This window comes from Anomaloglossus baeobatrachus, chromosome 1, assembly GCF_048569485.1.
Source record: "Anomaloglossus baeobatrachus isolate aAnoBae1 chromosome 1, aAnoBae1.hap1, whole genome shotgun sequence".
Taxonomy (NCBI): domain Eukaryota; kingdom Metazoa; phylum Chordata; class Amphibia; order Anura; family Aromobatidae; genus Anomaloglossus; species Anomaloglossus baeobatrachus.
Window position 1 is genome coordinate 435,085,448 of NC_134353.1, and position 13,326 is coordinate 435,098,773.

Consider the following 13,326-nt stretch of genomic DNA (forward strand, 5'->3'; position numbering starts at 1 on the left):
TTTTTTAAATTATTTATTTATTTTACTATACGATATACAGTGCCTACAAGTAGTATTCAACCCCCTGCAGATTTAGCAGGTTTGATAAGATGCAAATAAGTTAGAGCCTGCAAACTTCAAACAAGAGCAGGATTTATTAACAGATGCATAAATCTTACAAACCAACAAGTTATGTTGCTCAGTTAAATTTTAATAAATTTTCAACATAAAAGTGTGGGTCAATTATTATTCAACCCCTAGGTTTAATATTTTGTGGAATAACCCTTGTTTGCAATTACAGCTAATAATTGTCTTTTATAAGACCTGATCAGGCCGGCACAGGTCTCTGGAGTTATCTTGGCCCACTCCTCCATGCAGATCTTCTCCAAGTTATCTAGGTTCTTTGGGTGTCTCATGTGGACTTTAATCTTGAGCTCCTTCCACAAGTTTTCAATTGGGTTAAGGTCAGGAGACTGACTAGGCCACTGCAACACCTTGATTTTTTCCCTCTTGAACCAGGCCTTGGTTTTCTTGGCTGTGTGCTTTGGGTCGTTGTCTTGTTGGAAGATGAAATGACGACCCATCTTAAGATCCTTGATGGAGGAGCGGAGGTTCTTGGCCAAAATCTCCAAGTAGGCCGTGCTATCCATCTTCCCATGGATGCGGACCAGATGGCCAGGCCCCTTGGCTGAGAAACAGCCCCACAGCATGATGCTGCCACCACCATGCTTGACTGTAGGGATGGTATTCTTGGGGTCGTATGCAGTGCCATCCAGTCTCCAAACGTCATGTGTGTGGTTGGCACCAAAAATCTCGATCTTGGTCTCATCAGACCAGAGAACCTTGAACCAGTCTGTTTCAGAGTCCTCCAAGTGATCATGAGCAAACTGTAGACGAGCCTTGACATGACGCTTTGAAAGTAAAGGTACCTTACGGGCTCGTCTGGAACGGAGACCACTGCGGTGGAGTACATTACTTATGGTATTGATTGAAACCAATGTCCCCACTGCCATGAGATCTTCCCGGAGCTCCTTCCTTGTTGTCCTTGGGTTAGCCTTGACTCTTCGGACAAGCCTGGCCTCGGCACGGGTGGAAACTTTCAAAGGCTGTCCAGGCCGTGGAAGGCTAACAGTAGTTCCATAAGCCTTCCACTTCCGGATGATGCTCCCAACAGTGGAGACAGGTAGGCCCAACTCCTTGGAAAGGGTTTCGTACCCCTTGCCAGCCTTGTGACCCTCCACGATCTTGTCTCTGATGGCCTTGGAATGCTCCTTTGTCTTTCCCATGTTGACCAAGTATGAGTGCTGTTCACAAGTTTGGGGAGGGTCTTAATTAGTCAGAAAAGGCTGGAAAAAGAGATAATTAATCCAAACATGTGAAGCTCATTGTTCTTTGTGCCTGAAATACTTCTTAATACTTTAGGGGAACCAAACAGAATTCTGGTGGTTTGAGGGGTTGAATAATAAATGACACTCTGAATAAACTTGTCACCATTTAAAAAAAAAAAACAAATAAAGAAATAACATTCTTTTTTGCTGCAGTGCATTTCACACCTCCAGGCTGATCTACAGTCCAAATGTCACAATGCCAAGTTATTTCCGAATGTGTAAACCTGCTAAATCTGCAGGGGGTTGAATACTACTTGTAGGCACTGTAAATTCGCCCACCGCCATCTGTAATTGGTTGTAGTCAGACAGCTGTCACTCAGTGTGGTGGCAGGTCTGACTGCAACTAATTCTTATTTGCATACTTCCCAGGGGGCAATGCTCTAGAATCACTGCGTTGAGAAACACGTGATGGTGTCTCCGCAGTGGATATGTTGATCTCCCTAAGGTCAACAATGCTTGCTTAAGTAGTCTTTTACTAGGCATTGCCCCCACTAGCCAGATTCCTACTCCACACTGATGAGGGGCAAATACCCCGAAACGGCTGTCTGTGGATGGATACCATGTTTGGTATAGGTAGTCTCCTTGACTGGAGACTGCCCTTCCCGTGGTTGTTCCTTCCCGGTGAAAGACCTGGCTAGTTTCCTGCCAGCGTTGAGAAACACGTGATGGTGTCTCCGCGGCTTTCTTATTTGCATACTTCCCAGGGGGCAATGCTCTAGAATCACTGCGTTGAGAAACACGTGATGGTGTCTCCGCAGTGGATATGTTGATCTCCCTAAGGTCAACAATGCTTGCTTAAGTAGTCTTTTACTAGGCATTGCCCCCACTAGCCAGATTCCTACTCCACACTGATGAGGGGCAAATACCCCGAAACGGCTGTCTGTGGATGGATACCATGTTTGGTATAGGTAGTCTCCTTGACTGGAGACTGCCCTTCCCGTGGTTGTTCCTTCCCGGTGAAAGACCTGGCTAGTTTCCTGCCAGCGTTGAGAAACACGTGATGGTGTCTCCGCGGCTTTCTTATTTGCATACTTCCCAGGGGGCAATGCTCTAGAATCACTGCGTTGAGAAACACGTGATGGTGTCTCCGCAGTGGATATGTTGATCTCCCTAAGGTCAACAATGCTTGCTTAAGTAGTCTTTTACTAGGCATTGCCCCCACTAGCCAGATTCCTACTCCACACTGATGAGGGGCAAATACCCCGAAACGGCTGTCTGTGGATGGATACCATGTTTGGTATAGGTAGTCTCCTTGACTGGAGACTGCCCTTCCCGTGGTTGTTCCTTCCCGGTGAAAGACCTGGCTAGTTTCCTGCCAGCGTTGAGAAACACGTGATGGTGTCTCCGCGGCTTTCTTATTTGCATACTTCCCAGGGGGCAATGCTCTAGAATCACTGCGTTGAGAAACACGTGATGGTGTCTCCGCAGTGGATATGTTGATCTCCCTAAGGTCAACAATGCTTGCTTAAGTAGTCTTTTACTAGGCATTGCCCCCACTAGCCAGATTCCTACTCCACACTGATGAGGGGCAAATACCCCGAAACGGCTGTCTGTGGATGGATACCATGTTTGGTATAGGTAGTCTCCTTGACTGGAGACTGCCCTTCCCGTGGTTGTTCCTTCCCGGTGAAAGACCTGGCTAGTTTCCTGCCAGCGTTGAGAAACACGTGATGGTGTCTCCGCGGCTTTCTTATTTGACTGCAACTAATGACAGATGCCGTGGTCAGGAGAAGCAGTGAATATGTATGAGCCTAATGAGTGGGTGCAGTGAATATGTATGAGCCTAATGAGCGGTTAGGGAAGAACAATGAGAGGCAGCGGGAGCAGTGTGACAGTCGCGCCACGCCGGTGATTGGTGAGTATGAAGTGCTTGGAGAAAGAGAGAGGGAGAAGAAGTGGAGTAATACTATGACATACTTATTCCCAAAAATCATATGGGAGTCAGAAATGCATGCAGGCATAGTCTCTAGGCCAGTCATGGCGAACCTTTTACAGGCCGAGTGCCCAAACTGTAGCCCTAAATCAATTTTTTTTCCCGAAGTGCCAACCAATCATATCATGTAAATAATTGATTGTAACCTTACCTTTGACATCTTCTCTTCTCTTCAGCAGGGGGCATCATGCTCATGCGTGCTTAACACATATTGAAGCTGAGCCCCTGCCCTTTCCAGACACAGCCGTTGGATTGATCTTTCTGGAAAAAATTGCATCATATTAGACAGAGATTTTAGCCTGAATGCAATCAGATGTCACCCTTTAATCCACATCTAAATTTCAAAGTCTGAACATCTTGAAATCCCATAAAGACGTACGAGTTGCTCCCCTCCCCTTTCATTGTGTAGTTCTGTCCCCCTTCCTGGCCACTTCCTGTTAAACATGTCCCCCATCCTGATATATATATTTTTTACATTCTGGTATATTTGTCCCCATCATGGCAGCGTCCTGGCAAATATACCCCATTCCAGCATATTCCTCATCCTGGTAAATGTACCCCATCCTGGTAAATGTACCCCATCATTGTAAATGTATCCCATACTGGCATGTTCCCCCATGCTGTCAAATGACCCCATCCTGGTAAATGTACCTCATCCAGGCATGTTCCCTTATCCTGATATATGTCACCCTTCCTGCTAAATGTTCCTCATCCTGGCATGTTCATGTTCCCCCTATCCTGGCATGTTTCCCCCCATCCTTTCATGTTACCCCCCATTCTGGTAAATGTATCCCCCATACTGGTAAATGTACTCCTTCCTGGCATGTTCCCCTTCCTGCTAAATGTACCCCATCCTTGCATGTTTCCCCCATCCTTGCAGTCATGTTTCCCCCATCCTTGCAGTCATGTTTCCCCCCATCCTTGCAGTCTTGTTTCCCCCCATCCTTGCAGTCTTGTTTCCCCCATCCCTACAGTCATGTTTCCCCTATCCTTGCAGACATGTTTCCCCCATCTTTGCACATTTCTCTCCATCTTTGCACGTTTCCCCCATCCTTGCAGCCATGTTTGCCCCGTGCTCTCCATGTTTGCCCAGTGCTCTGTATGCCCCGTGCTCTCCATGTTTGCCCCGTGCTTTGTATGCCCCGTGCTCTCCATGTTTGCCCCGTGCTCTCCATGTTTGCCCCGTGCTCTCCATGTTTGCCCCGTGCTCTCCATGTTTGCTCCGTGCTCTGTTTGCCCCGTGCTCTGTTTGCCCCGTGCTCTGTTTGCCCCGTGCTCTGTTTGCCCCGGGCTCTGTTTGCTCCGTGCTCTGTTTGCCCTGTGCTCTGTTTGCCCCGTGCTCTCCATGTTTTCCCCGTGCTCTCCATGTTTTCCCCGTGCTCTCCATGTTTTCCCGTGCTCTCCATGTTTGCCCCGTGCTCCCATGTTTGCCCCGTGCTCTCCATGTTTGCCCCGTGCTCTCCATGTTTTATCCGTGCTCTCCATGTTTGCCCCGTGCTCTCCATGTTTGCCCCGTGCTCTGTCTGTTTGCCCTGTGCTCTGTATGCCCTGTGCTCTGTTTGCCCCGTGCTCTGTATGCCCCGTGCTCAGTATGCCCCGTGCTCTGTATGCCCCGTGCTCTGTTTATTTGCCCCGTGCTCTGTCTGTTTGCCCTGTGCTCTGTATGCCCCATGCTCTGTTTATATGCCCCGTGCTCTCCATGTTTGCCCTGTGCTCTGTATGCCCCGTGCTCTGTTTATATGCCCCGTGCTCTCCATGTTTGCCCTGTGCTCTGTATGCCCCGTGCTCTGTATGCCCCGTGCTCTGTATGCCCCATGCTCTGTATGCCCCGTGCTCTGTATGCCCCGTGCTCTGTTTATATGCCCCGTGCTCTGTATGCCCCGTGCTCTATTTATATGCCCCGTGCTCTGTCTGTTTGCCCCGTGCTCTGTATGCCCCATGTTCTGTATGCCCCGTGCTCTGTTTATATGCCCCGTGCTCTCCATGTTTGCCCTGTGCTCTGTATGCCCCGTGCTCTGTCTGTATGCCCCGTGCTCCCATGTTTGCCCCGTGCTCTCCATGCCCCGTGCTCCCATGTTTGCCCCGTGCTCCCATGTTTCCCCTGTGCTCTCTATGCCCCGTGCTCCCATGTTTCCCCCGTACTGGCACTGTCCCCCACACCTTGGGACAGCCGCACACAGCTTAAAAATAAAAAAAAACTCACCTTCTAGCAGCAGCTCCACCGCGCGGCCACAAGACACCGGCGCCGCCTACTGAGTGACGCTCCTCCGTATCCGAGGCAACAGGCCTGCGGCCCAGGAGAGGAGGCGTGTCTGAGGGAGGAGAGATGTCTCCTCTGCTACACACCACGTTAAACTGCCGGCGCGATCATATCGGCAGTTCAACGTGGCTCAGTGTGGCGACAGCGCGCGTGCCAACACAAAGGGCTCTGCGTGCCCAGTGTGGCACGCGTGCCATAGGTTCGCCGTCACTGCTCTAGGCTCTCCCCATTCAGTTTCATCACTTTCCCATCCATTTCAGCCTTTTCCTCAGGCCCCCAGACATCCTTGTTGGGTCCAGCAGAAAATTACTCGCATTTCCCATTGACTTGCTATTCGGAATGGATACACGAGTATTACAAAGTATACGTTACGAGTGTAGCGATTATGAATATTTTGGTACTGCTCATCTCTAGTTAACACTTCTGGCTGTGTCAAGGAATGTGAGTCTCTGTAAGTTCTCTTCACATTTAGTAATTTGCACTTCCATTAGAAGATCGCTTAGTTCTCTGAGTTTCTAGAGACCTTTGTCGGATATTTGGGGGAAGTCGTCGATTCTTTTGAATAAAGTTATTTCTATTGACTCTACTGAGCCATAACACTCATCCAGCCTACTCCAGATCATTTTGAGGCCAACCTCAGCACTTTTTATATTAATGTCTCTAATCCTTGCTGCGTGTTTGCCTGACTCTTCTCCCAGGTATTTGACTAAAGCGGGCTTTACACGCTGTGATCTCGCACAAGCGATCTCGTTGGGGGTCACGGAATTTGTGACGCACATCCAGTCGCTTTAGCGATGTCTTTGCGTGTGACACCTATGAGCAATTTTGAATCGTCGCAAAAATGGTCAAAATCGCTCATCGGTGACATGCCCCCCTATTCTCGAATATAGTTGCTGCTCGGTGTACGAAGTAGTTTGTCGCTCCTGCGGCAGCACACATCGCTATGTGTGACACCGCAGGAACGAGGAACCTCACCTTACCGGCGGCCGCCCGCAATGAGGAAGGAAAGAGGTGGGCGGGATGTTACGTCCCGCTCATCTCCGCCCCTCCGCTTCTATTGGGCGGCGGTTCGGTGGCGCTGCTGTGACGTTGCTGTGACGGTAAACGAACCACCCCCTTAGAATGGAGGCGGTTCGCCGGTTACAGCGACGTCGCTAGGCAGGTAAGTAGTGTGATGGGTCAGCGCGATTTTGTTCGCCACGGACAGCGATTTGCCCATGTCGCACAACCGATGGGGGCGGGTACGCACGCTAGCGATATCGGTCACGATATCACAGCGTGTAAAGCGGCCTTAAGAGGTCTATTTCTTCCCTGCGTAGCAACCCAGATCTCTAGTGATATTCTGGAAGGAAGCTTTCCAGGCCCTATAACTTTCAGCTTTGTCATTAAGTTTTATGAGCCCCTTACCGACCAGTTTACCTCGCATAAAGAACTTGGCTAAGTCTGTTGTGAGATGGTTATCAGCAGGGTATACTGGAGATGGGTCGCCCCAGTAGTGGTGTGGGGTAAGTTCATACCTGATAGTATCTGGGTGGCGCCAGCCGGTGTCGTATTGCTTTGGTCTGACGTATGGCATGTCAGCATGGTAATTGGCTTCAGTTACCTGATTGGTGTCAAGCTTCTCATCGGGAGAGTTGTGTTGCATGATGTTTCCAAGTTTCCAAGTTAATATCTGTCCTGGGGTTGAGACTCATGCTGAATCCTGTTTGTTTTGTCTGAGATGTGCTCTTGTGTTGATACCGGTTCAGGATCACAGTTTGAGTCAGGAAGTTCGTTGAGGTACTGAGATATGCGTTGTAATGAATCTTGTGGTATGAACTTCAGGCTCAGTATCCTGTTTTGTCTTTGCAGCTCAGGTTGCGCGGCTTCTAGGGACTCTGCTTTGGCTAGAGTGGCTGTGGCTTCTTTTTCTGCTGCTAGTCTTTCTAAGGCAGCGTCCAGGCGCAATTTTTTACCATTTGCAACCTTTGCTCTTGTTCAGCTTTCTCTAGATCCAGGCACGCTTTCTCACTATCTAAGCGTGCTTTCTCAATTTGCAACCTTCACTCTTGTTCAGCTTTCTCTAATTTCAGCTGAACCCCACAGAAAAGAAAGGAAAAATGAAATACAAGGCTGGTGCTACTAAAGATTGGTTACTAGAGGTAGCTAAAGTACAACCCAGTAAAGGAAACAGTCTACAGCAAAGCAAACAATGAAAAACACGGATTGATTGCAAAAAGCAGAACAATCTGGCTGGACACCGATCCCCATATAAGTCTATGGGGCACTTAAAAATGTTGGTAGAAGGGATAGGGGAATTGGAGCAAGCACTTTATACATGCCAGTCTCTACGCGGCTGTAATACCACTTCCAAGGCCGCTCATTATCCTTCATGCATATGCACCGCTTTTCCCTCCCATGGCAGTCACATGCCTGATTTGTTTTAGTCAGATGCACACCCACCCTGTGTGACAGCGTAACTGACTGCTTTCAATCACAGATGATGTCTGTCTTTCTATATTGGTGTAAAAATAAATAAACAAAAAAAATTGCTGTAGGGTCCCCCTATTATAATACCCAGCACAGATATGGCTATAGGCTGCAGCCCCCAACTGTGTGTTTATCTTGACTGTGTATCAAAATAAGAGGGACAGCATGTGGCTTTTTTAAAAAATAATTTAAATAAATACAAAATCGCATGCAGTCCCTCCCAATTTTGATACCCAGCCATGATAAAGCCGAACAGCTGGGGGCTGGTATTCTCAGGCTGGGGAGACCCATGCTTTTTGGGCCCTCCAGCCTAAAAATAGTAGCCTGCAGCTACCCAGGATTGTCACATCTGTTAGATGCGACAATCCCAGCACTTTGCACGGCTCATCCTGATTGCCCTGGTGCAGTGACAATCAGAGTGATAAGTGCGTAATGACAGCTCACAGCTGCCACTAAGCCCTAGATTAGTAATGGAAGGCGGGTATGAGACCCCCATTACTAAACTGTAAATGAAAAGAATTAAACACAAACACCAAAATAATCCTTTATTTCAAATAAAATACAAAAAACACCCTCTTTCACCCCTTTATTAACCCCCAAAACATCCAGATCCAGCATAATTTACACAAGGTCCCACGGTGATTTCAGCTCTGCTATATTACTGAAGGCACAGAGTGGGCATAGAATATGACCACCTGCTCTGGGCTTCAGGACGATACTGACTGAACCACGCGATGAGTGTTGACATCACTCAGGTTATTTGCGGTCACAGCTGGAGGTTCCCATGGTTCTTCAACTGTAACCACAGGTAACCTGACCTCAGGTGACCTCATTGAACTGAGTGACCTCGCCGGGGTCTAACAGATGTGACAATCCTGGGCAGCTGCAGGCTGCTATTTTTAGGCTGGGGGACCCAATAAACAAGGGTCTCCCAAGGCAGAGAATACAAGCCCCGAGCTGTCAGCTTTATGATGTCTGGGTATCAAAATTGGTGGGGGAGGGACGCACTCCATTTTTTTAAAATTGTCTAAATATAAAAAAAGAAGAAAAAGTCTCATGCATTCCCACTTATTCTGATACACAGCCGAGATAAGCATATGGCTGTAGCCATATGCTTTGTCTGTGCTGGGTATCATAATATGGGGGGACCATATGCCAATTTTTTTATTTAGTTTTCAGCAATCTTGACACACAGACAGTGTATCTGACTGAAAGCAGTCAGATGCGCTGTCACACAGGGTGAGGGCACATCTGACTGTTGGGACTGCCGGTAAGTGGGGGAGGCAGTGCCTATGCATGAAAGATCATGAAAGGCCCCAGAAATAGTATGAGCAGCCCGGAAGCAATGTACAGCCGCACGAGAGACTCGGTGAGTATAATGCACCTGTATTCCCCTTTTGTTCTTTATTTTTCCTTTATTTTCTTTTAATTACCCGAGTTACCGGACCCGGATTGTTACAAGGAGTTCGGTACGTGAGTACTTTTGAACCAGCGTGAATCCGGACTTTTGCAGTTCGGGTCTGGCCATCACTAGTTACAATCTAACGTTGTGGCCCTTGAATAAAAGAATGTTGAGCACCCAGCTTTTCGTTATAATGTATATATAATTGGTAATATTTCCTGTACTATTAAGATTAATCATTAAAATCAATGCCAAATCATTACCTTATAATTTTGTATTTTGTTGTATAAAAATGTTACTGTTTTATTCACTTTTATGTTTGTTGTCTCTTCTCAGGCACTACCATATGTGGCTCTGCTGATTGTAATGCTGTTTTTTATCTATGCTGTCATTGGAATGCAGGTAAGCATGGAGTTTTGCAACACACATTTTTGTTTTTAAAAGTGTTTTCTCACAAACAAACAACATTCATTTTGAAGTTTTAATCAATAGATCTTGGAGTAATAATATTTTCCATCCACTAAAACGGAAACTAATGATCGTAAAATCAGAATTATATCTACTCACAATTGTCAATGGTCAAGGATTCACAAAATATTAAATGGGTTTTCCCAGGAAAAAAGTTCATTTTAAAATTGATTTTAATCAATAGTTCTTATAATAATAATAATAATAATAATAATAATAATAATAATAATAATAATTAATAATAATAATTTCTACAATGGGATGTGTTTAAAAAAATGTTTCTGTTCTGAGATAATCTTATATATGTGTCCCTGCTATTTCTGTGTAATGGCCATGTCTGACCATACAGGGATATGGTCTGAACATACCACAGCTTCTGGGCAGGGGAGGACACAAAAGTATAAACACATTACAACATGGAATCTCAGCTTCTTTTTTTGTGAGGATAAATATGTCCCTCTCTGTTTTTAAAAAATGTTTTATCTCAAGGAAATAATCATTTGTGATCCCAAGCTGTAATGTCTGTATACTTTTGTAATTCCTCCTCTGCTGTGATTCACTTTCTATGGCCTCTAAGTATAGATTCCTACAACATCCCAACTTCATCATGGCTGAGGGCTCTAACTGGCTTTAGGGTCTCCTGGCTAGTATATAGAACTTTCCCATTTCTCCTGTTTTTCCCCAGCCTCTGTACCTTTTTCATTAATTCTGTGCCAGATCCCATTCTGCATGCAGAGACTGTCTTGAGGATGCTAATACTGCTAGGAGCAGCTGTATCCAATTTAATTCACCATTGGCCCATTCATTAACTGTACTGTACCCGCAAGTGGTTCATGCTTTCTTCTTGTCCTTCCCTATTGTTGATGGTCTACCACAGTGCATCACTTCCCTGGCAGAGCATTTATATTCTAGCGTGAGCAACCCATTACTACTTCTCTGTGCAAATAATAATGAGGCCGGTCTCTCAGCGCCCCTGCCTATGTGTTGTCAGACTGCTACATCAAGTACTAGCTCTCTATATCTATCTCTCATCTTGCACAAGTTAGCAGTGAGAGTAGCAACAGTTTTATTTTTTTTTGCTAGCCATGCTTTTGCACCTCTTAGTGCTGTTGTTGTTTTCCCTACCCTACCTGGTATAATTTCCTTGTTTAAATTATGCACCAATGCCAATCCTTCCACTTCTGACATCACCCAGATATACATATCTTAGTTGAGGTGCATGTATCTAGCCACTTGTACTCACATGGGACAATCATTTCCAAACCCGAGAGTCCTCCCCGTGAGAATCATTATAGTCAGGTTCACTATGTAATCTTGCTGGAATTTTTTGAAGAGTATGAAAACTGTACATTTCTGGAAAGGTTATTGTATAAGCAATAAGAAAAACAATGTTTCCATTTGCCCTGACTCATACGCGTACGCCATATTGGATTTCACAAAATGGCTGACTTGACATCAATTTTCCTTTTGTATATATCAGCTTGTAAATATTATAAACATACTTGATTTTCATAAACATACATTTTCAGGGCAAAGAAATGCAAGGGTATCCAAATAAATGCTCTAGATTCAATTAAAAATTATTTTTATTTATTTATTTGGTATTATTACTTGTTATAAAAGTTGTCGTCCACAAACAATATACAGTATAATGTTTTTAATTTTTTGAGCCCCCGAGACTTTTTACATATCGCCACGATTGTCATCATCACTTTCATACTGGATCTGGGTGTCCTTGTCGTTCTGAAATTCCTACACTCACTGTCGCATTGACAAAGATCGGTACAGGATAACGTATGTGTTTGGCAGGAAAACCCTGCATAAGAACACCCTTTTTTGCATTTAGAACTAATCATCTCAATTATTGCCTTTGGAGCTGGAAGAGCATCTGTCATGTTTGGTTTCACCTGGCCATCCAAGTCTTTGTGGTAGCCATTCTGCATAGGGTCCAGCAGAGAATCCTGCAAAGCAATGTTAGCCTGTCCCGACACTCTGGCTTGGATTTAGACTCTGAGGACATGTTGTTTTAGGGCTGCAAGTGTAGGAGGTAGCTTGTCACTTTCTGCCATGTGCTTGTGACTCGCCCACCCCAGGGCTTTGGGACACCCGGTGTCAGGCCGGACTAGTCCGGGGGTAGTCAATGGTGGTGGGGCCCGACTCCGTGACCCTGGCGGGGTCAACTAATAAGGCAGTTGTGGGGGTAGTAACTTTAATTAAGGAAATATTCGTGACGCCACCTGTGGATTGCGGCTATGGAGCCGCCGCTGCTGGATGAGACCTCCGGGGCTGATGGATTAGCAGCTGGGATGGTTCTGCTCCCCACAGGTGGAGCGGTACCCCAGGGCAGCCGTTGGTGCTTATTAAAGTCTATGATGCTTTGGAAATGGTGCAGTGCAGGATGAAATAAAGGAGGCAACACCAGGGGGTGCAGTTTCAAGATGTTTACTCACTGTTCCAGGGCTTCAGCACACTGGTGCCTTTGGACTGCTGAAATTCACCATCAGGGACCTCCGCCGGTCCCGGGTAGTTCCTAAGGTAAATGCCGGTGCACCCTTGGTTGTGTCTCTTCCCTCGACTGACTTCAAAGCCTTGACCTTTATAGATGAACTTGTCTCGGCCTCCACCATAGGTTCTGGTCAAGAAGGCTTCCCTGACTGGAATCTTGCTCTCTTCCCAGTGGAATTACAGCGGGTTGTGGCCCGGGGCGCTTGCAACCACCCTGGGCCTCGGTGTTTACTTTTCGAAATGTCTTTCTTCCCTTAGTTTCTAGGGACCGTCCCTAGATGCAGCCTGATCCCTCCACCCGATGTTCTAGTGGAACAGGCCACGAGCTTGAAAGCCTTCCGTGGCCCTGGAATCCTTTCTTTACTATCTGTAGTGTCACCTGGGCCTAGCTGGGCCCCAGGGTCTCCACCAGGAAGCTTCACTCTTTGGAACTTTTCTGAGGTATCAACCTCTCTCTCTCCTTCCAACTCCTCACTACTCTGCTCCTACTGACAGACTGACCTTGAACTTCCTGCTCCTGCTCTCACTTTCTGTTGGCTCCTCCCACTATCCCCGTTGCTAGGCCCTACCCTATGGGAGAAGGGATGGGTCTTACGCCCCCCCAGCATGCAGCATGGGGGTAGCTTCCACTATCCCCAGTCCCAAAATATGCCTAACAATAGGTGTAGTGTGAATTTTCCTGTGAACCAGCGTTTACCCTTGTCCTTACCCAGGATGGTACTAAGGAGTTTGGGTGCACAGCAATATTATATAAACTTATAGTATTAATGGGGTGCTGTCACAAGCAGTATTAACAACATCTGAAGGGGAAGAGAAAAAGTACTGCATAACCGGGAAGCACACCCAACTATCATATAAATAAATATAATTTTATTGAATTGCATAAACAATTAAAACATACTTAAAAACATGTACCCACACC

At 46.4% G+C, this 13,326-nt stretch overlaps 1 protein-coding gene across 2 annotated transcripts in view; it reads left to right on the forward strand.

Moving 5' to 3' along the window:
* CACNA1S (calcium voltage-gated channel subunit alpha1 S) overlaps positions 1-13,326 on the forward strand; it is a 2,360,423-nt gene that overhangs the window by 1,793,770 nt on the left and 553,327 nt on the right. For both annotated transcript variants that reach the window (XM_075352638.1, XM_075352639.1), the window contains exon 31: positions 9,768-9,833. In XM_075352638.1, coding sequence (XP_075208753.1) covers positions 9,768-9,833 — 66 coding nt within the window. The remainder of the gene's footprint in view (positions 1-9,767; positions 9,834-13,326) is intronic.